At 42.9% G+C, this 20,937-nt stretch overlaps 1 protein-coding gene across 1 annotated transcript in view; it reads left to right on the top strand.

Moving 5' to 3' along the window:
* Positions 1-8,753: 8,753 nt before the first annotated feature.
* The window catches only part of LOC138666837 (scavenger receptor cysteine-rich domain-containing protein DMBT1-like), an 88,800-nt gene continuing 76,616 nt past the window's right edge, over positions 8,754-20,937 (top strand). Inside the window, exons 1-4 of the mRNA XM_069755014.1 lie at positions 8,754-8,847; positions 17,363-17,428; positions 18,930-18,956; positions 19,442-19,756. Coding sequence (XP_069611115.1) covers positions 8,754-8,847; positions 17,363-17,428; positions 18,930-18,956; positions 19,442-19,756 — 502 coding nt within the window. The remainder of the gene's footprint in view (positions 8,848-17,362; positions 17,429-18,929; positions 18,957-19,441; positions 19,757-20,937) is intronic.

The raw sequence follows: 20,937 nt of genomic DNA, 5'->3' as shown, positions 1-20,937 counted from the left end.
TAACACAAGAAGAAATACATCTTATCTGAGCAAATTAAACATTGACAAATCCCCGGGGCCAGATGGCATTCATCCACGGATATTGAAGTAGCTGAGCTCAGTACTTGGCAGACTACTGTATCTCATCTTCTTAGACTCTCTTGTAATAGGGCTAGTGCCTTTGAAGGATTGGAGGATGGCTGACATGGTACCGATATTTAAGAATGGTAAGAAGGTGGATCCATGCAACTACCGTCCGGTTTGTCTGAAATCAGTAGTGTAGGCATCATAAGAGATGACCTGCAGAGATATATCGCAGTAAATCTATTTATATAATTACCTTAAATTGTCTGTCATCCATTTCCTTCTGGACGTCCTGGAATCCCAGAACTCCAAACGGAGGAAGTTCACCGACTGCCATACTGGATCACCCAAGTGATGGATGTCTCAATATGGAAATTGCTGCTGGTACCAACCTATTGCGCGGTGCCACCAGCGGAACACAGTCGCACCACACACACACACTCACACACACTATACACCGTACGCACCACACACACACACACACACACACACACACTCACGCAGCCTTTTGTGCGGTACCGTCGCGAACACGCCGCCGCCGGGATCAGCCAAATGATTCACTGACTGCCGCCATCTTTGTACAGAAGGAGCGCATGCGCAGTTTTAATGCGACCGCCGCATTATCTGTCTGCACAGATTAAAAAACGCAAACGTTAAAAAACGCAAACGCATGAAAAAAAGCATGTAAACGTGTCAAAACGCCGTGTTTTTTTCACCACATCCAAAAACGCATGCGTGTAAAAAACGCAGCGTTTGCATGCGTTTTTCCACCATGCGTTTTTTTTTTTAAAACGCATGCGTTTTAAAACACAAGTGTGAAACCAGCCTTAGTAACCCGATGTTTACCCTGGTTACCATTGTAAAAGTAAAAAAAAAAAACACTACATACTTACATTCCTGTCGCGTCCCCGGCCTCAGCTTCCCTGCACTGTGTAAGCGCGCTGGCCGGAAAGCACAGCGGTGACGTCACCGCTGTGCTTTGCTTTATGGCCAGCCGGCGCTGACACTGGGGGATGCCTGTTGTGAATTCCGCTCTTGGGCTCCCTCCGGTGGTTGTAAGTGGCACTTTTGTGAGTTCTGCTCTTGGGCTCCCTCTTGTGGTTTCTAGTGGTATGGCTGCTCCTTGGAGTTAGCTGTCATCAGCTGCCTCCACTTATCGTCTCTTCTGCTCTGCTATTTAGGTCTGGCTCTTTCTTCAGCCAGTGCCACTTGTAAATGGTTCCTGGTTGGATTCACATCTCTTTGGAGTTCCCTGTTATCCTGACTAGTTCAGCTTAAGGTACCGTCACACAGTGGCATTTTGATCGCTACGACGGCACGATCCGTGACGCTCCAGCATCGTAACAATATCGCTCCAGCGTCGTAGACTGCTGTCACACTTTGCAATGTACGACGCTGGAGCGATAATTTCATGACGTATGTGCGATGTAGAAGCCGTTGGTTACTATGCGCACATCGTATACAATATCGTGCACACCTTTGTTACACCATGCGATCATGCCGCCACAGCGGGACACTAGACGACGAAAGAAAGTTTCAAACGATCTGCTACGACGTACGATTCTCAGCGGGGTCCCTGATCGTAGGAGCGTGTCAGACACAGCGAGATCGCTGGAACGTCACGGATATATCGCTGGAACGTCACGGATCGTGCCGTCGTAGCGATCAAAATGCCACTGTGTGACGGTACCCTAAGCTAAGTTTTTGCTTGCTCTTTTCTGTCCATAGATTGTGGACTTATCCATTCTGTGCTTTCTGTGTTTATCCAGCTTATCAGTGTGAATTGATTCTGTCTTGCTGGAAGCTCTGGGAGGCAGATTTGCCCTCCACACCTTTAGTCAGGTGTGGAGTTTTTTTTTTTGTAAACTCTGCGTGGATTTTTGTAGTGTTTTATACTGACCGCACAGTATTCCATCCTATACTAGTATAGATGGTTAGCACTCGACTAAGTAGAGTAACGGTGCCAGTGAAAGGGAACCCAATGTTCCATAAACATAAGTCAGATATAGAATCACTGCACTCAGTAGAAAGGTATGCTTTCAAGTGGATAAATTTTATTTGTGATGATTGGTGAGGCGACAGTTAAACGTTTCGGCCGAACTCCGGCCTTTATCATAAAGTCGCCTTTTTGGTCATCTAGAAAATATTGGCACCGTATATGTTAATTTTTCCAATTGGACGCAATGTATCCAGCTTAGTGGATGATCCAGTGGGGGGTTGCAGCAGGTCAGGGGAGCAATGTCCTGACAGTGGCACCTTGGGAAATATTGGTGGCGCAGCGGTCATGCGGGAGCACAGGCGTGCTGGTGCAGTGTGTGTGCTGGTGCAGTATTCCATCCTGTCCTATCTATTTAGCTAGACTGGCCTCCTGTGCTAATCCTGGTTTCATTCTGTGTATGTCTTTTCCCTCTCCACTCACAGTCATTATTTGTGGGGGGCTAATCTATCCTTTGGGGATTTTCTCTGAGGCAAGATAGTTTTCCTGCTTCTTTCTTTAGGGGTAGTTAGCTCTTAGGCTGTGACGAGATGCCTAGGGAGAGTTAGGAGCATTCCACGGCTACTTCTAGTGTTGTGTTGAGCTTAGGGTCTGCGGTCAGTACAGTTACCACGTCCTTCAGAGCTCGTTCCATGTTGCTCCTAGACCACCGTATCATAACAGACGCCGAGATCAGCGCGCCATGACTGCCAGTGCTGCTCACACCTGGTAGGTGTATTAAATAATGTTATAGCTATTTAAGGTAGGGAACACGCCATGTTTTGTATACTGACCTTGAGGAAGACGCTAGAGGCGTCGATACGCGTGGGTCTTAAACAACTGCACAGCCTGCTATAGTTCCGCTCAACCTATCCTGCTAGGAGCCCTACTACTGCCTAACTTGTTTAGGGAGGGTAAGATATATAGGACCTGAATATCAGGGTCTAGGGATTCAGATGTTATTTATCTCGTCTTAAGGGGAACTTATTTTCTATCTCTCCTCTGGATCCTTACTTAGGGGGCACAGCAACGTGTGTCTGGATTTAGTCCAGGATTTTGGATTTGGTGTGTGGTAATACATTACATTATATTACGCCCATTTTTTGGGAATATTGACTTTGTGATCTATGTACTTATGCATATGAGCTGTACAATGTTGTTTGCTGTGTTATAGCATTTAACTGTTATTTGTATGGACCCGTTACCCCATGTCACATTATGGGGTTTTTAATTGTTTTTATGTGTTTTGTTTGATGTTCCCTTAATAAAGTTGTATTTTGCTTATTTTGAATTGTTGTGGTGATCCCAATTTTTATGCATACACTTTTTCTTGCTTGGTTCTATGTCATTTGAAGTATGCAGGTGGTGATCCCCCAAAGTGTACTGTATATGAAGATGGTGCCCGCTCATTAAGTGTGTTTTTGGTTGGACGCAGGGAATCTGACGCTGAGGAACATGACCGGAATGTAAGTATGTAGTGTTTTTTTTTTACTTTTACATTGGTAACCAGGGTAAACATCGGGTTACTAAGCGCGGCCCTGCGCTTAGTAACCCGATGTTTACCCTGGTTATCAGTGAAGACATCGCTGAATCGGCTGGTGTGGATGAGCGCCCTGATGTCCATGGAGACGGTGTCAGTATTGGGTACGGTCTAACACATTTGTTGGATAATCGCTGAATCGGCGTCACACACGCCGAATCGGCGTCACACACGCCGAATCGGCGTCACACACGCCGATTCAGCGATGTCAGCGGGAGATCCAGCGACGAAATAAAGTCCTGGACTTTCCCCAGCGACCAACGATCTCCCAGCAGGGGCCTGATCGTTGGTCGCTGTCACACATAACGATTTCGTTAACGATATCGTAGCTACGTCACAAAAAGCAACGATATCGTTAACGATATCGTTATGTGTGAAGGTACCTTTAGTTCTATTCAGTTTATTGTATTTGATAATATAAAGACTATACATGTTGTATTTAGTTTTATTTGAGCAAAAAAGCACTGAAGCAATGAATCATTTTTTATACATTTTAAATAGAGAATTAGAAATTTTAGAGCAAGGTACAGCTGTGAGTAATGACCAGAAGCATTTGTGTCTAAGGCCTCAAGCACACTAGGGAGAAAAAAATCGCGCAAAAATCGCACAAGAGGACTGAAATTTCAGTGTGAAAAATATACAGAAGAACAACTGTTATTTGTTTCCATGCTTTTTATTTTTGTTATAAAAATAATAAAAAAAATACAAGGAATAAAACAATTCCACACATATTTACAATAGGCTTCAGTGGGGGGCTGTGTGTGTGTGAGAGGCATGTCCTTCTTGTGTGACTAGCATTTCAGCACTCACTCAGCAGTCTGCACTGTCGGAACATACCTGGCACTGCCTGGGTATGTCCCTGGTACATTTGCCACACGTGTATTTGTAGCAGTCAACACATCTCTCAGTAGCACAATTGTTTATGCATCGATGGTTGACCTGACACTTCACCCTTTTGCCAGGGCTGGGTGTGGAAGGTTGTTATCGAAGCAGTTTCTCCTTGTGTGCCTTCTTTTCAGTCACATGAGAGCCACCTAACTCTTTTGCAAGCTCAACCAGGAAGTCCACCCGTATCTCCTGCACCCCAGTGCATGCCTAATAAAGAACATGAGCATTCAGTGCTGCCATGTCAATCATGTTGTAGAACACGGTGACTGGCCATCTCCGTGTTCCTGCACGCACGCTGTACTCCCGCACCATTTGGTCCATTACATCCACACCGCACTTTGTGTGGTTGTATTGTGTGACCATGTTTGGCTTCCTTTTATTGGTATCCTCAGTCTCAACCACGCTGTGCATGCTGCTGAGAATGTAGATGGCCTTCTTTCGTTTGGGTGCATACACTGTCAGTGTGGCACCAGTGGTTGAAAACACCTGAGTGGTGAATTCAGTGCGGTCCATCTGTCTAGCGGATTGAGGAAGTTCCCAGCGACTCTTGTTGACTGTGTCGAGGATAGTGGTTTTCCGGCTAAGCAGTCGTTGTGCAAGTGACAATGATGTAAAGAAATTGTCTGTGGTTACAGTTCTGCCCTTGTCCATGAATGGTTCCATCAGCCTCATCACTACAGTTTCGGACGGTCTCTCCCCGCTGGGAAGACTGGGGTCCTTGCCAAGATATGGGAGGACATTACAGATGTACTTTGATTTCAAGTCGCAAACCACCCAAAACTTGATGCCAAACTTGTCTGGTTTTGTTGCAATGTATTGCAGAAAACTGCAGCGAGTCTTTGACGGGAAAAGCTGTTCATCAATAGTGATGTGTCGACCAGGGTTGTAGGATGCGATGCAGTTGGTGACAAACGATCTCCGCACATCGGAGATTGCAGCAAACTTATCAGTCTCCACTCGCTCACTGCATGTGGACATGTCATCAAAGCGTAGGTGATGTCTTGGAAACGGTTTTGGGTCATAGTTGCAATGATCCTTGGGTTTGCCAGGTTTGCTGACGAGCTGTCACGTAGTGATGGAACCTTGGTCACCCCCGCAAGATAATGACTGAAATAAATGCCATTAGTTCCAGGAGACCCATGAACCAATCCACCTGCTCCGTGTGACGTGCATGTTGAGTAGTCCATTCTTGAATGCTACGAAGCATGTCAAGAGTGATAAAACAGAGGAAGCTCTGAAGGTGACTCTGGACACTTCGTCTGGCCTTAGCACTTGGCTCTCCATCTGTAGGGTGCGGTTCTATTGGGGTGAAATGGAGACGTTTCCCCACTTGTACTTCACGCCACACTGTGCCATCTTTTGCGGTCTCTGTCGGCTCACTTGCCAACCGAGCTCTCTTTTTTGGTAGAGGAGGAGTCTCCTCATCTGCAAGATAAATAATTTCAAATTAACATTTTGTTTTGGTTCTAAATAAGGCTAGGTTCATATTTGAGAGAATTTCAGTTCCCTGCGAATACAGCAGGGAACTTAGAAATTTTCTCAGCCTCCGCATGTTCCCCGCATGCGGGGAACGCGGTCCCTAGCAACCCGCTGTGTTTACTGGTTACCAGCTACACAGCAGGCTGCGGGGAGTGCGATTCGCACCCCCGCGTCCCCCCCCCCCGCACAGAGAACTCCTCAAGATGCGTTCCCTGCGGAGGGGGGATGCGGGGGTGCGAATCACACTCCCTGCAGCCCGCTGTGTAGCTGGTAACCAGTAAACACAGTGGGTTGCTAGGGACCGTGTTCCCCGCTCTCCCGCATGTGGGGAACATGCGGAGGCTGAGAAAATTTCTAAGTTCCCTGCTGGATTCACAGGGAACTGAAATTCTCTCAAATGTGAACCTAGCAAAAACATAGTCAGGAAATAAAAATAGGTAATTTGAAAAATCTAACCTGAAGACAGCTCAGAGTCCGAATCCGGTTGAAGGACTTTGTCTTCTCCACCAGAGTCAGAAGGGTTGGTGTTGTTCAGGATCAGTTCCAATGCCTGATGAATGGTGCGCCTTCTCTGCATTTTGTTTCTTGTGAACAAAATAGGTGAAGCAGTCACCTATTTATCCCCTACAGCGCAAAAGGCTGCATGCAAATTTGCTAAGGTGGGGGCTGGGGGGTGGGCAGACACACTCAGGAGCAGCTTACATTCTTTTGTTTACACTCTCTTACAAGACTTTTGTTGAGGTGGATCAACACAATTGCCCCCTGCAGATTCCTCAGGCAATGGCCACATTTACATTTACTGTGAGCGCCGGCCGTAAAGCAGAGCACAGCGGTGACGTGACCGCTGTGCTTTACGGCTGGCGCTCACAGTCTGTGCCGGAAGCTGACGGCGAGGGACGTGACAGACATCGGAATGTGAGTATGTAGTGTTTTTTTTTTTTTTTTTTTACATTTACAATGGTAACCAGGGTAAATATTGGGTTACTAAGCGCGGCCCGGTGCTTAGTAACCCGATGTTTACCCTGGTTACAAGTGAACACATCGCTGGATCGGCGTCACACACGCCGATCCAGCGATGACAGCGGGTGATCCAGCGACGAAATAAAGTTCTGGCCTTCTAGCTCCGACCAGCGATATCACAGCAGGATCCTGATCGCTGCTGCGTGTCAAACACAACGAGATCGCTATCCAGGACGCTGCAACGTCACGGATCGCTATCGTTATCGTTCAGAAGTTGCTTAGTATGAAGGTACCTTACGGGTCATTTGATCCTCTTTCGGGACTTCAGGGGGGAGCTCGAAATTTCTGGGACTTCTAGTGCTAATGGCCATAGAAATATACACTAGAAAATAAACCTAAAAGTTGCAAATGAAGTGCATTATTCTAGTCCTTGAAGACTTGGTACAATTAGATCTGCTGTGATTACCGTGCAAAATAAGCCAATTATTTCAGGTTTTGGAAGGATTTGCTTTTGTTTGCAAAAATTACATTGATCAAATAGGATTTTCAGGTTCTAGACAAAAGCTTTAAACATAGGAAAGGGCAAATTAATTTATGTCAACATGAGAAGGGGACGCTTCCTATCATGGCTGTCAGAAAAAGGTCACCTGATAAAAAGTTTATGTAAGTATCTTGGAGCTGATTACATTGTTCTACATATTTTCAAAAGTTGTCAAGTTTGATTACGAAATGAGCTATTTTTTAATGATTTTGACCTCCTGAATTAAAATGTGACAATTAAATATTTTAGTTGGTTCTTGTTCCTATGATATGAAAGCGTTTTCCTTTTACTGCTACGTATAATTAATGTACTACATCAAAAAGACGTCCCGGAAGAAGCAGGTGGCGAAACGTACGTCGGGGTGAGTGGACGCCGAACGGGTGTATAGATGAGATGCGGTAAGCACTATTTACTTCTAATTGTTAGGCTGGCTTACATGACTTTACTATATCTAGAGTGTAGCTTTGTGGGCACACATTAGGCTTAGGAATTTTCCTTGCTACCCCCTCCATGGCTGAGTAAATTTGTATTGATACTTTGTTATGTATTAGGACATGGGCGGTATTGATTGAAATCCTGGCATTTCATTCATGTTGGAATACTATAGATACTCTGTGCCAGAGTTTATGTCATGAGATATGATCGCTGCTAGCTTATAATACCGGTTCATATCTTTTCACCGGTTTTTCCTGTTCGGTTTCCACTATACGGTGTTTTTGCTTTTTTAATATTGTTTTTAATGTGGCTTAATAAAAGTTGTATTTTATTTGCATCATTTGTGGGATCTCTTCATGTTTCCATTTAAGATTATTTAATATGGAAGTTTTGGTGTATAGTATAATTAATGTAGAAAAATTTCAGTATATTGAAGCATTATTAGTTTTATAAATATAGAGATGCCGAATATTTTGTGATGCCAATTTTATGATATCTATTTAGAGGAAAGTTAGCAACAATTCAAATAACTAAATCTAAAGACTATTGCAAATTATAAAGGTACAGAAATTACACTGCAAAATGTGGTCCTCATTCAGTGACAACTCATTTTTGCTTGTCTCTTGTACTCCTGCATTGGATCATATCTTCCAATTGTCCAACAATAATCTGCAAGCATTGATAATTCCATTTTACTTGATATACAAGGGGCGTTCATTAAAGATTTCCTCTGACCCACTTGTGTTTATCACAGGACGCTGAAACTGCACAAGTGTAATGATATAAGTCTCTATAGGTTACATGCCAATTTGCAACTCAGAACTGATAACGGTCTTGATTTTACAGGTGCTGAAGTGGTGTGAGGTTTGAAAATGGACCGAGTGGAATACAGAGCAGTCATCAAGTTCCTATACTTGAAAGTATGCACACCAAAGGAGAAGTTCGATGACTTGAAAGAGGTTTATGGTGATGATTCCCTATCATATGACGTAGTCATGAACTGACATCATTAATTCAAATGTAGTCGGACTTCGGTGCAAACAGCTCCAATTCCAGGGCGACCCCACTCTGCTATTGATGAACACATCATCCAGCAAGTGGAGGTTGCCATTTTTGAAACTAAGCCGCTTAACCATTCGCCACCTAGCCCAAAATGTCATGATTTGTGTGGGATCCGTGGAAAAAATCATCCAAGACCATCTTCACATACATAACATATCCGGCTTGCTGTTTCCCGGCTTCTCACAGAATCAGGAACTAGTCAAAAGCTCTCAGGCTCTATTGACGATGTGCCGTGGAAACCAGGAGGACTTTTTCAACAGACTGATCACACAGGATGAAAGCAGGGTCCATCAATATGATCCTGAGACTAAAGTCCAGTCGATGCATTGGAAGCATTATGACTCACTGCCTCCAAAGAAGGCACGTGCCCAACTCTCGGTAGGCAATGTCATGCTCACAGTAGTTTGGGGTGTACTATGTCACTGGGGTGTACTATGATTCACTGCTGGGGAAATTGCGGGAGGCTATCAAAACCAAGAGATGTGGCATGCTCACCAAAGGTGTCCGCAAACGGCAAGACAATTATTATTATTATTTATTATTATTATACAATTTTATAGCACCATTTATTCCATGGCGCTTTATATGTGAAGGGGGCAGACATAGACAAGCACAATAAGCATGAGCAAAGCAAGGCAAACACAAGTACAGAAGGAGAGAGGACCCTGCCTGCGAGGGCTCACAGTCTACAGAGGATGGGTGAGGATACACTAGGAGAGGGTAGACAATGCGCCAGTTCACAACTCGCATGTTGCCCAAATGGAAGCATGCTCCTGTGGCTTTGAAATTCTACCGCATCCCCCTTATTCACCCAACCTCGCACCATCGGACTTCCATCTCTTTCCAACAATTAAGCTAATTTTAAGGGCAAGCATTTTCCAGATGATGAGACTGATTTCCGAAGTCACAACGTGGCTTTTGGAGCAATCTGTCAACTTCTACAACAGAGGTGTTTGAGATGAGATGAGAGAAGTGTCTGTCCCTAGGTGGCACCTATGTAGAGAAGGACTAATAACTGACAAGTTTTCTTGCTCTCAGTCCTCAAATAGTGGGTCAGGAGAAATCTTTAATGAATGCCCCTCGTATTTTCTCCATCACCGCAATATCTTGGTGAAATCTCTCACCGTTCTTGTTGCTCACTGCTACCCAGTTTGGCGAAAAAAAGGTCTAGATGTGAATATAAAAAATGAATCTTTAAGGACATGTTACTGGAATTGAAGGTGGCGCATTGCCATTATGCAGCAAAACGGCTTTTAGGCTTGTTTTGGATATATGGATGAAGAGCCTCCATTCCTCTGAATTATAACTTATCTTCAGAGCTTCCATTGAACTGTTGATGTTGTTGCTGGAGCGCCCCCAAGGGCAGCGGGGTACTCGGTACCAGGTCCTTTGGTTCACAGGGCGATGTCACGGTGGCTGACCCGGTCCGCGGCCCTGGGACATCCATTTAAAAGGGAAAGGTCTTTAAAGGGGAAATGTTTGTGACGCCACCTGTGGTATTCGGTCAGGGTGACCGACGCTGCTTTAAGGGGTCCGCTGGGGTAATGTTATGGCAGCTAGATGGTATACCTTCCCACAGATGAAGTATGTCCCCAGGGCTTCCCAGTGTGTAGATGGTGGATGGTGAGAGGCGCAGTGAAGAACGAGGACACAAGGTTGCAGTCTCTTTACCTTTACTGAAGACTTCAGCATCCACAGTCCAGAGCACCGGATCACAGGGCAAACAGAGTCTGGCTGGTTTTAAGGCAAGTCCAGAGTCCCCTTGTCCAGGTGGAAATCAGTAGCCTTCCTCTAGCGCTGCAGTGTTGTAGTCCCTTACTGCTAAGCTTCTCATAAGATCCTCACAGATGTTGTAGATGCTATGTGTCTCTCTCTGTCCCCCGGATAGGATAGGACAAACCCATATGACTGGTGGCTTGAGGCGTTTTTACAGGGACTCTATCATGCCCCAGCCTCTAATGGGTGCCACCTTGCCTCCAGGGTATAGGGAGGGCAGGTAACGTGAAATTACCTGCCCTGCCGGTCTCTGGAGCAAGGCATAAAGGAGCGTTGCTCCCTCAGTGTTCTGGCTAACAGGATCCTGCGCCTCAGAAGGAGGCAGCCTGTGTAGGGCTGATCCCCTCCTGGAATCCACTCCTTTGCTACGACTTCTGTCACCCTCTCTGCAATACAGTTCTCCTTCAGTGTCTTTTTCTAGAAGCTGCAGCTCTCAGGGCAGGCACAGCTCCGTGTCCTTCTTCCTCGATTTCTGACAGGATCCCACCCCTGTCAGGGACCAACTACCTGAGCGAAGCTCAGCCAGCAACTCACTAACTTTCCCTCCAGATGACCAGTTTTACCTAAGTGTGGGGAGTGACCTAATAAATAGGAGAAGAGCTCCCCCTGGTGGCCTGGAGTGTGAAATGTTTTGCATGTTTGTGATACCTGGATGCAGTTGTCCTTCTTTGCCTCCAAACGTAATATCACTCTCCCCTAGAGGGAAACGACATTACTGCAACGACCAGGACCCTGGGGCGTTGCATTGTATGCCACAAAATTGCCCTCCATGAAGAAGTATTGGACATGATCTTTGTATGGGTGTATTGCAGATGGATTGTTTGGATACTGTAAAGTCCACTTATTTTTCCTTGAAACTCCTTTCTTATTGGGGGGCACCATGCAGAAAAAGCAATTGGTAGTGTAATTAGTTGGATCTCTCATATCATTGGGGCTTCAAAAGGCATAGATTGTCTCTTCCCATGCAACCAATGGGTAAGATATCATGCACGTCTATTGCATCTTATTGTGTGGAGCCCAACTCTTGTCCTGGTTTCCTATTCTGCAGACAAAATTTCTTCTGCTACCTGATTATTTACGATTTGAAGGTTTTAAGCCCCACTGCAAAATCTGTACAATGCTCCTCTACTTTCATGTGTACTACTGGTGTAATAAAAAGTGATCAATGAGTCATATATACAACAAAATCATATCAATAAAAACTACAGCGCAGTATGCATAAAAAACCTTTCATACACTTCCTTTGAAGGAAAAATAACCCATCACAAAAAACAGAGACACAAAGATTTTTTTTTTTGTTTTTTACAAATTGTGGAATTTTTTTTGTCACTACTAATATATTTTAAAAATACAAGTTTGGTAATGAAACTGACATGGTGAATCATGCTATTCGGTCACAATGAATGCCATTAAAACAGAACCCGAAAAAAACAATTTTTCACAGTTTCACCCAGTTTGGATTTTTTTTTCTTCACATTTTCAGTACATGATATGATAAAATGAATGGTGTCTTTCAAAAGTAGAATTTGTCCCGCTAAACACAAGCCTTTATGCTGCTATATTGAAGAAGAATTAAAAAAGTTATTGCTCTTGGAAAAGGTGAAAAAAAACCAAAAGTGCAAGAACCCCCCCCCCCCCAAAAAAAAAATAGCATTTAACAATAACAATTTTGATTTTTTTTTTTAATTCTGTTGCACATTTTCAAAGATAAGTACAGACATCTGTGACGAGGATGAAAATGACTTTCATACAAAATGTCACCCACGTGGTACCACCATTTCAAGAATTCTTGTCCTATTGCCTTTGTAAATAAGGTGTTACTCTTCATATCTTATTTATGACCAAATTACTTCTGCTCTTCCTTATCCCGTGACACGGACACTCAGATTACAGCAGATTCTTAAGGTTCCTGTCAATTAAGATATAAATTCTGTAATATAATAAACTTATCGGCAAAAAGAAAAATCTAAAGACAATATAAACATGCTGGCACATCCAAGTATGACCCAAGGTTGTCTGACCCACTTTTCTTGATATCTGGAAATGCAGTTATATGTTTGTATATCACAAGCTGAGATATTTTCAAAAAGGTGGTACTAATCATGCAGGGTGCCCAAACTTTTGCACATGCCCATTTTCCTTTTTTAAATTTTTGAAATGTAAAGGACGAAAATATCTTTTTTTTGTTGCCTAAAATACAAAGGAAATGTGCCATCTTTAACTTTAGCCTTTTTAGAGATTATTTAATTTTCAACTTGCTTAATGATTCACAATAACAGTAATTTTGAACAGGGGTGCCTAAACCTTTACATGCCACTGTAAGTCCCCAATGCGCTCTTCATTAAACAAATAGCTTTTATTATACTCACTTATTGGGTGGTCTGGTCCAATGGGCATCACTGGTCTTGATTAGTGATGAGCGAATATACTCGTTACTCAAGATTTCTCGAGCACGCTCGGGAGTCCTCCGAGTATTTTTTAGTGCTTGGAGTTTGTTTTTCTTGCCGCAGCTGAATGATTTACATCTGATAGCCAGCATAAGTACGACGTGGGGGTTGCCTGGTTGCTAGGGAATCCTCACATGTACTTATGCTGGCTAACAGATGTAAATCATTCAGCTGCGGCAAGAAAAAATAAAACTCTGAGCACTAAAAAATGCTCGGAGGACCCCCGAGCGTGCTCGAGAAACCTCGAGTAACTAGTATATTCGCTCATCAGTAGTCTTGCTCCAACACCTCCTCTCTTCATACTTCACGTGGATGACACGTTCCACATCATCCACACAGTGTCCTCGATAACGAGCTCCTGCGCAGTCACAGTTTTCTCTGTCTTGCCAAGGTCAGAGCGAAGTAAAAAAGAAAAACCCAGAGACCGGTTCCCTTTGATCTCTGCGGTAGAGCTGGAAAACTTGGGCTCTTTGCAGTACTGCTCTTCATTCTGCAGTCATCATGTCACTTTAGGCCTGTGGCCTGCAGTACGGCATAGTGAATCACTGGACAAGCCATGGGCAAATCGACATAATGATGTTATTGCGCCGGGACACTGACGTTATGTATGAGCGATGATGTCACTGTGTGGGTTCATTAACACATTGTCACTGTCTGACAGTGGGTTCGCCGAGGTTCTGTCAGTAGATTATTATTTTTTTAATTTTAATAATACTTGTAGAGAGACTGTGGGGGCATCATAACATGTGGGGATATTTAAAGAGGTTATCTAGTATTTTTTTCACTTTGTGCCTAAAATCTAACAGGCAAGTACTTTCTATGCAGAGGCAACTACTTGACTGTTGTACCTAGCACGGGCTCAGAGCAGTGACTGACACCTCCTGCCAGCGATTCAGCTGCTCTACATCAATTAAGCAGCTCTTTTTCATCCAGGCTGCTCTGTCGATGGGGTGTGACCATCAACATCATTCTGAAGGACAGTTATGCAATGGGCAGCCGGCTGTCTATCAGCATGACGTTGGCAATCACGCCTTGTCAAGGTAGGAGAGTGGAACTGAAGTCCCTGTTGCATCGGCATGGTGTCCGTGGAAGCTGCTGAATCGCCGGCAAGAGAGACCTTAAGGCCTGAGTCACACATGCGAGAAACACGTCTGTGTCTCGCATGTGAAAAGCAAGCTCTGGCGCCGGCACTTGGTAGCGGAGCGTGCGGCTCCATATTTTGCTATGCGGCCGTATGCTCCGCTCCGAAGTGCAGGCGCCAGAGCTTGGATTTCACATGCGAGACACGGACGTGTTTCTCGCATGTGTGACTCCGGCCTTACCTGTGTATTAGCACAAGACCAACACCAGCTTACACACAAGGCAAAAAACTAAGACATCTAATTACATTGTTGTAAAAAAGATGGTTATAGGGAAGAAACAACAGAAGCACTATTGAGAAAAATATTATTATATAAATGTCACATTCACATTCTCACTGAGGGAAACAAGTGTATGCCAAGTGAGTCTTGCATAGAGAATGTCAGGGATGGGGAATATAGGGTTATACATGGTGACCATGAAGATAAATAGCTGTCCATGTAATACAAGAACGGCATGGTTCTGCCACAACAGGACCCACTATTCAATAGCGTCTCTTCATTTGACTTATAGAGGGTAGTCGTGAGCGGACCTGCACCTGTAGACACTCAGACTGTAGGGAAGAGTGAAACCCTGTGGAAGTTTGGGTATCCGGTACGAACCCAGAACTTTACACTTTGGATTTTCTCTTTCCTATCAGACTGTAGTCCAAAATGTCATCCCAAAGGGTTTCCATTTTTTTCAGTGGAGGTCATAGATTTAGTTAGTATACGTTTCTTATATAGCACTATCATATTCCGCAGCACTTCACAGATATTATCATCACTGTTCACATTGGGTTGCACAAGTATAAGTATGTCTTTGGAATGTTGAGGAAACCCACACAAACATCAGGAGAACATTCAAACTCCTTGGAGATGTTGTCCTTTTTGGGGTTTGAACCCAGGACCCAGCGCTGCAATGCTAACCACTGAGCCACCGTGCTGCTCCTAAGGATACTATGTAACCTTAGATAAATTTACTGTAAAATTCCTGATGTTACGCAGTCTAGGATTGCAGTTTTGAGGCGTCACATGGAGACTTGTGTTTATTTTCTTTCCATCCATCTAATAGTCCCACACCAAGTGTTATCTCTATAGCTGTTATGTGCCAGTTTCCTGGTTCTTCAAAAGCTTTATGTGAAGGTGCCAGGAATCAGCAGCTTTATATACAAGCGGCCGCTCTGATGTGCTCATAGACTTGTCCTCCAGCATGGCGACCATGCTTCTCCTGCTCTCACTTGTGCTTGTTGCGCTGCCATCTCTCTCTACCACAGGTAAGAGTAGGGGCATTGGTGATATGGGCACTCACCATCTTCACATTCTGGTTCTATTTCATTTATTTGACATTCCATGTATTTTGAGTCATTTTATTCGTATGCCAAATTGTTCCCATTTATCTCTCACATGTAAAGAGGACCTGTCACCAGGTCGAAAGAAACCGTTTTTTTGCTCTTATTTTATTTCCGCTGCTCTACTGATTACTCTTAAAAGGCAAATACCGTACTTTAATGGGTATACATTAAGATTTGCAAAGTGAGTGCCCTAAGGGTAAAACACCTTTCTAGAGTCGTCATTGGGGTTCTCAGGGCTAGACGAGGAGGAGCAGGGGTGCCTTCACTTGCCTCTCAGGGTGTCTACCTCCATGGATAGGTAAGACTTATGATTTAGGACCTTACAGGGATCTAGTATTGGTCACTTCGCCACATTTCCCCCCTTTTTATGTTCCCTTATTGGATTATTATTTATTCTCTGTATATATATTTTTCCCCTTTTTTCTCACTTCACAACTTTTAATGCCTACCCATGAAAGTATTTGTCTTTTAATAATAAAGGTTCCTTCACTTATACAACTGACTTTTGAGCTTTATATTTTTTTAAATTTGGTTCCCCTGAGTATTCCTTTTATTATTTTTTTTCTATAAATCCTTAAAAATGGTCCTAGAGATATGAGCCTTTATTTAGAACTAAATTGTATGGTCTTTACGAGGGGGCGGTGCTCACAGGATAATTATGCAGAGCAGTCTAAAGACATGCCCCCGAGGATCCTGTCAGCAGTCCCTTATTAGTAAAGATATAACAATTAGTAGAATGGCTAAAGGACCCATATCTCTGGAGCTGGATGGTGGATAAAAAAAAAAAAAAGGGGGAATAGCGGGAACAAAACAAGAGCAAAATCTGTCCACTTTTGCCCTAGTGACAGGACAGATGCATCAAAAAAGCAATAGCTTACAGTTTCAGAAAAGTGGATGCGATTTTTACTGGCTTGCGGTTCGTGTTTCAAATCCGCAACATCTCCTTTTCTCTTACGGGAACGCTGAGTTTTATGTGTAGTTTTGCTCCATTGCATTAGGTGCAGAAAATCTGCAAGTTAAAAATGCGTTTGTCCACATAAGGTTTTGTCAAAGCCAAATACCGAAAAGTTTAAAAAATAAAGTAGCTTTTTTTTAAAAACATGACCACCAACAAGAGACAAAAACGCAGCATAAAAAATGTGTAAAAAACACACTCAACAATTGAGTTAAAAACTCAAGTTACCTAATTTACATAATAAGTGCAGGAATTATGCAGAAAATCTGTTTTATATACATAAAAAATATATACATCATAAATTATATACATAAAAAAATCACCAAAATGGGAACGTAGCTTTAATGTGTTCTGTCTCTCAAGCTACTGGGGACACATTCACATAGCTGTTTCCATCATCTGCTAATTAATTGGCTCTAAAGGGAGACTGTGAGCACAAAATGACTGTTCAAACCAAGCACGGGTTGATTGGTGAACCCTTGGTATGGCTGAACTGATTGGCGCTCCTTACCACTTGATTTTCATATAGATAAATACATAATAATTTGGTGGGAAAGCACACTAGATGGCTTCGCCATGGCAAGGGAGCAACAAGCACCTGTGCTTGGTTTGGTAAGTCATTTAGGGCAGACATATCCCCCTTGCGTAGTGTCTCTCTAGTTTCCTGCAGTGTTATTGTGGGAACATTATTTCATCGATACTTGTGGTTTACAATCTATAGGCAGTAGCTTAATTAATTTTTTTTATGTGTTTTGTATGTTCACTCAGCTTCTTATTACATTTCCATTGTATTTATTTTAGTCACAACACCGATTCAAGATGCCACAAATCAAGGTAGGTCCTTTACATACATGTAAATTATATTTTGGTATTTTTGTTTTACAGGCTCCTTCATAACATTTTTTTTTACCACGCATGGTTAAGTACATGTAATAGACCCTATGTATATCGAGCATCTATAATTTTGTCCCTTTTTTTGCAGCGTTATGAATTTTGTAACATTTTGAATTGTTTATTTTTCTGAATATTTGACTTTGTAAAAAAAATGCCAGATCATGCTGCATTAAAAAAAAGAAAAACAGCTGAAACAGCTCCATGCACCTTGCAGAGCTACTCTTGGATACTCTGCTGTATCTAAGCCACTACATGGTGTAGAAAGCTGTGCTCTGCCATCTCTGTACACTGTGTATGTTCGGCCTCTGCAGGAGTCTCAGTGATCTGATATTCACTAGCTAAGTGCTGGAAAACCTCTTTAAGGCCAGTCTCACACGTCCAGATAATTCCGGTACGTGTCCGTGTGTCCGTGTGCTCACGTGGCACACGTGCGGTAGCCGTGTGCCGACTGAGGACCACACGGACCGTGCAGGAGACAGCGCTACAGTTAAGCGCTGTCCCCTGCTTTTGGTGCTGAAGCCAGCATTCATTCCTTCTCCCCAGCAGCGTTCGCTTGAGAGAAGGAATGAAAAATCAAGGTTTTTTTTTTTTGTTAAAAATAAAGTTTGGGGTCACCTCCCGCCTCCCACCCCTCGTGCGCCCGCCCGCTTGCAGAGAAATACTCACCCAGCTCCCGCGATGCCTCCTCTCAGCGCCGGCAGCCTGTCCTGTGTGAGCGGTCACGTGGTACCGCTCATTACAGTGATGAATATGCGTCTCCACCCCCTTCTTAGGAAATGGCGAGACAAACTAAATTTTTTTATTTTACAATGTTCTGTATTTTTTTTTTTACCACTGATATATCAAAACAACTAGACTGTTTTGGTATCTCCATAGTGGTACTGACCTGTTGGTCATTTTTTACTGTATAACGAATGGCAGAATTGCAGTTTTTTTTTTACAATTTTACTCCACTTAGAATTTTTTTCCTTATTTGTCAGTACATCATATGGTAAGATGAATAGTATCACTCCAAATTACAGCTTGTCCTGCAATAAATAAGCCCTCATATGGCAATGTCAACAGAAAAAATGTTACAAAAATAGCTCGTAAAAGAACGGGGGGAGGGGGAGGTGGATGGAGAAAAAAACAAAAAATGCAAAAGTGAAAAATTGGTCAGTCCTGAAGGGGATAAAGGGTGTCCAGGATACAAATAAAAATGTCTGCTTTCTTCCAGGAACAGCAGCACAGCTGTCCATAGGTTGAGCCTGGTATTACAGCTCAGCTCCACCAAAGTGAACCCAGCTGAGCTACGGCACAGCCTGTAGACAGATGTGGCGCTGTTTTCTTGATGAAAACAATATATATTTTTTTAACAATGGGCAACACCTTGAAAAATGCTGGCGAAAGATCATTATATTTTATCTAGTTCTTCTGTTTTACATCTGTCATTTATTTGCAGGCTTTTCAGTCCCAAAATTCAGTTCAGGTAAGTTTCTTTCTTTTCAAAATCCAGGCTATGGATGCAGTTTGTTTGTTTCCTGAGTTATTTGAATATTTGATCAGTTCTAGTATTTCTTTATCTATAATTATAAAAATCAGATTAAATAAGGATAATGATGAAAAATCTCCACAAAAATAGTCCAACCATGACATTGTTAGCAACACAAAATATAAATAAATAAATTTGATTTGAATACGCCTAAAAAATATCTTACCTTTTTGCATCTGTCTACTGAAGATGTAACCCTTCACATTAGGAAGATTAATAAAAGAAGCGTACAGATAGAAAAACGTGTGAAGAATCAGACTACATGGATGCACTTGTAGTCTGTAACCATGGAGATGTAAACAATTACATAGGAACTGTACACATAGTTGCACAGGTGGACATGGCTTTTAAGAGTATTATAACTTCCAACTTTTATGACCTGATAATGTGCACTGAAACACATTATTATTCTTTTTGTGCAGCACAAGCGTTGTCTCTGAGACTGGCAAATGGAAGCCGATGTTTTGGCCGGGTTGAAATCTACTTTAAGGGAAAATGGGGAACAGTATGCGATGACCTCTGGGATATGAGTGATGCAGAAGTGGTATGCCGCCAAGTCGGTTGTGGCCCACCCATTTCCCCTCACGTAGGTGCCTACTTTGGCCGGGGAGAAGGACCTATTGTTTTGGATGATTTAAATTGTCTTGGAAATGAAACGTCTCTGTGGAACTGCTCCCATCGAGGACTGGGCGTACATAACTGTGGGCATCCAGAAGATGCCGGAGTTACATGCAGAGGTAAGATGTGATCAGATTTTTTTTTCATCTCATGAAATGTTCAAAATGTATTGGGATGGTGATCGAAGGCCTCTAACCTACACATATTATTTACAGCACTTCTTATCAAATTTCATAGAATCATAGAATGATAGAGTTGGAAGGACCTAAAGGGTCTTCATTTCCGACCCCCTGCTCAATGCAGGATTCACTAAAACATCTCAGACAGATGTCTGTCCAGCCTCTGTTTGAAGACTTCCATTGAAGGAGAACTCACCACCTCTCGTGGCAGCCTGGTCCACTCATTAAACAGCCTCACTGTCAAAAAGTTTTTTCTAATATCTAATCTGTATCTTCTCCCTTTCAGTTTCATTCCATTGCTTCCCATGTTTCCATGTGCATATGAGAATAAGGATGATCCCTATACACTGTGACCACCCTTTAGATATTTGTAGACAGCTATTAAGTCTCCTCTTAGTCTTCTTTTTTGCAGGCCAAACATTCCCAGATCCTTTAATTGTTCCCCATATGACATACTTTGCAGTCCACTCCTGATATCTCATCTCTCAGCGTTTTCCAGTTTTTCAATGTCTTTTTTAAAATGTGGTGCTCAGAACTGGACACACTATTCCAGATGAGGCCTTGCCAAGGAGTAGAGGAGGATAATTGCTTCACATGATCTAGGCTCTATGCTTCTCTTAATAATACATCCCTAGAAATGTGTTTGCCTTTTTTGCTGCTGCATCACACTGTTGACTCATGTGCAGTATGTGATCTATTAGTATTTTTTCATACATGCCATTGCTTAGTTCTACTCCTCCCATTCTATAGCTGCAGTTTTTGTATTTCTCTCCCAGATGTAGAATCTTGCATTTCTACATGTTAAATACCATTCTATTAGTCACTACCCATTGTTCATGCTTATTTAGATCCTTCTGAATCCTTTTTCTGTCTTCTCTAGTGTTAACTATCCCTCCTAGATTTGGATCATCTGCAAATTCGATTAGTTTACCTTCAGTTCCCTTATCTAGATCATTTATAAAAATGTTGAGCACTGGGGCCAGGACAGAGCTTTAGGGTGCCCCAATTGAAACACTTTTCCAACTGGATGTACAACCATTTATTACCACTGTTTGAGTACGATCACTGAGCAAGTTATAAATCCACCTAACCTTAGCCTTGTCAATCCCATAGTTGGTCAT

Source organism: Ranitomeya imitator, chromosome 2 (genome assembly GCF_032444005.1).
Source record: "Ranitomeya imitator isolate aRanImi1 chromosome 2, aRanImi1.pri, whole genome shotgun sequence".
Taxonomy (NCBI): domain Eukaryota; kingdom Metazoa; phylum Chordata; class Amphibia; order Anura; family Dendrobatidae; genus Ranitomeya; species Ranitomeya imitator.
The sequence above is the reverse complement of the archived record's forward strand: the minus strand, read 5'-3'. Positions and strand labels throughout refer to the sequence as shown.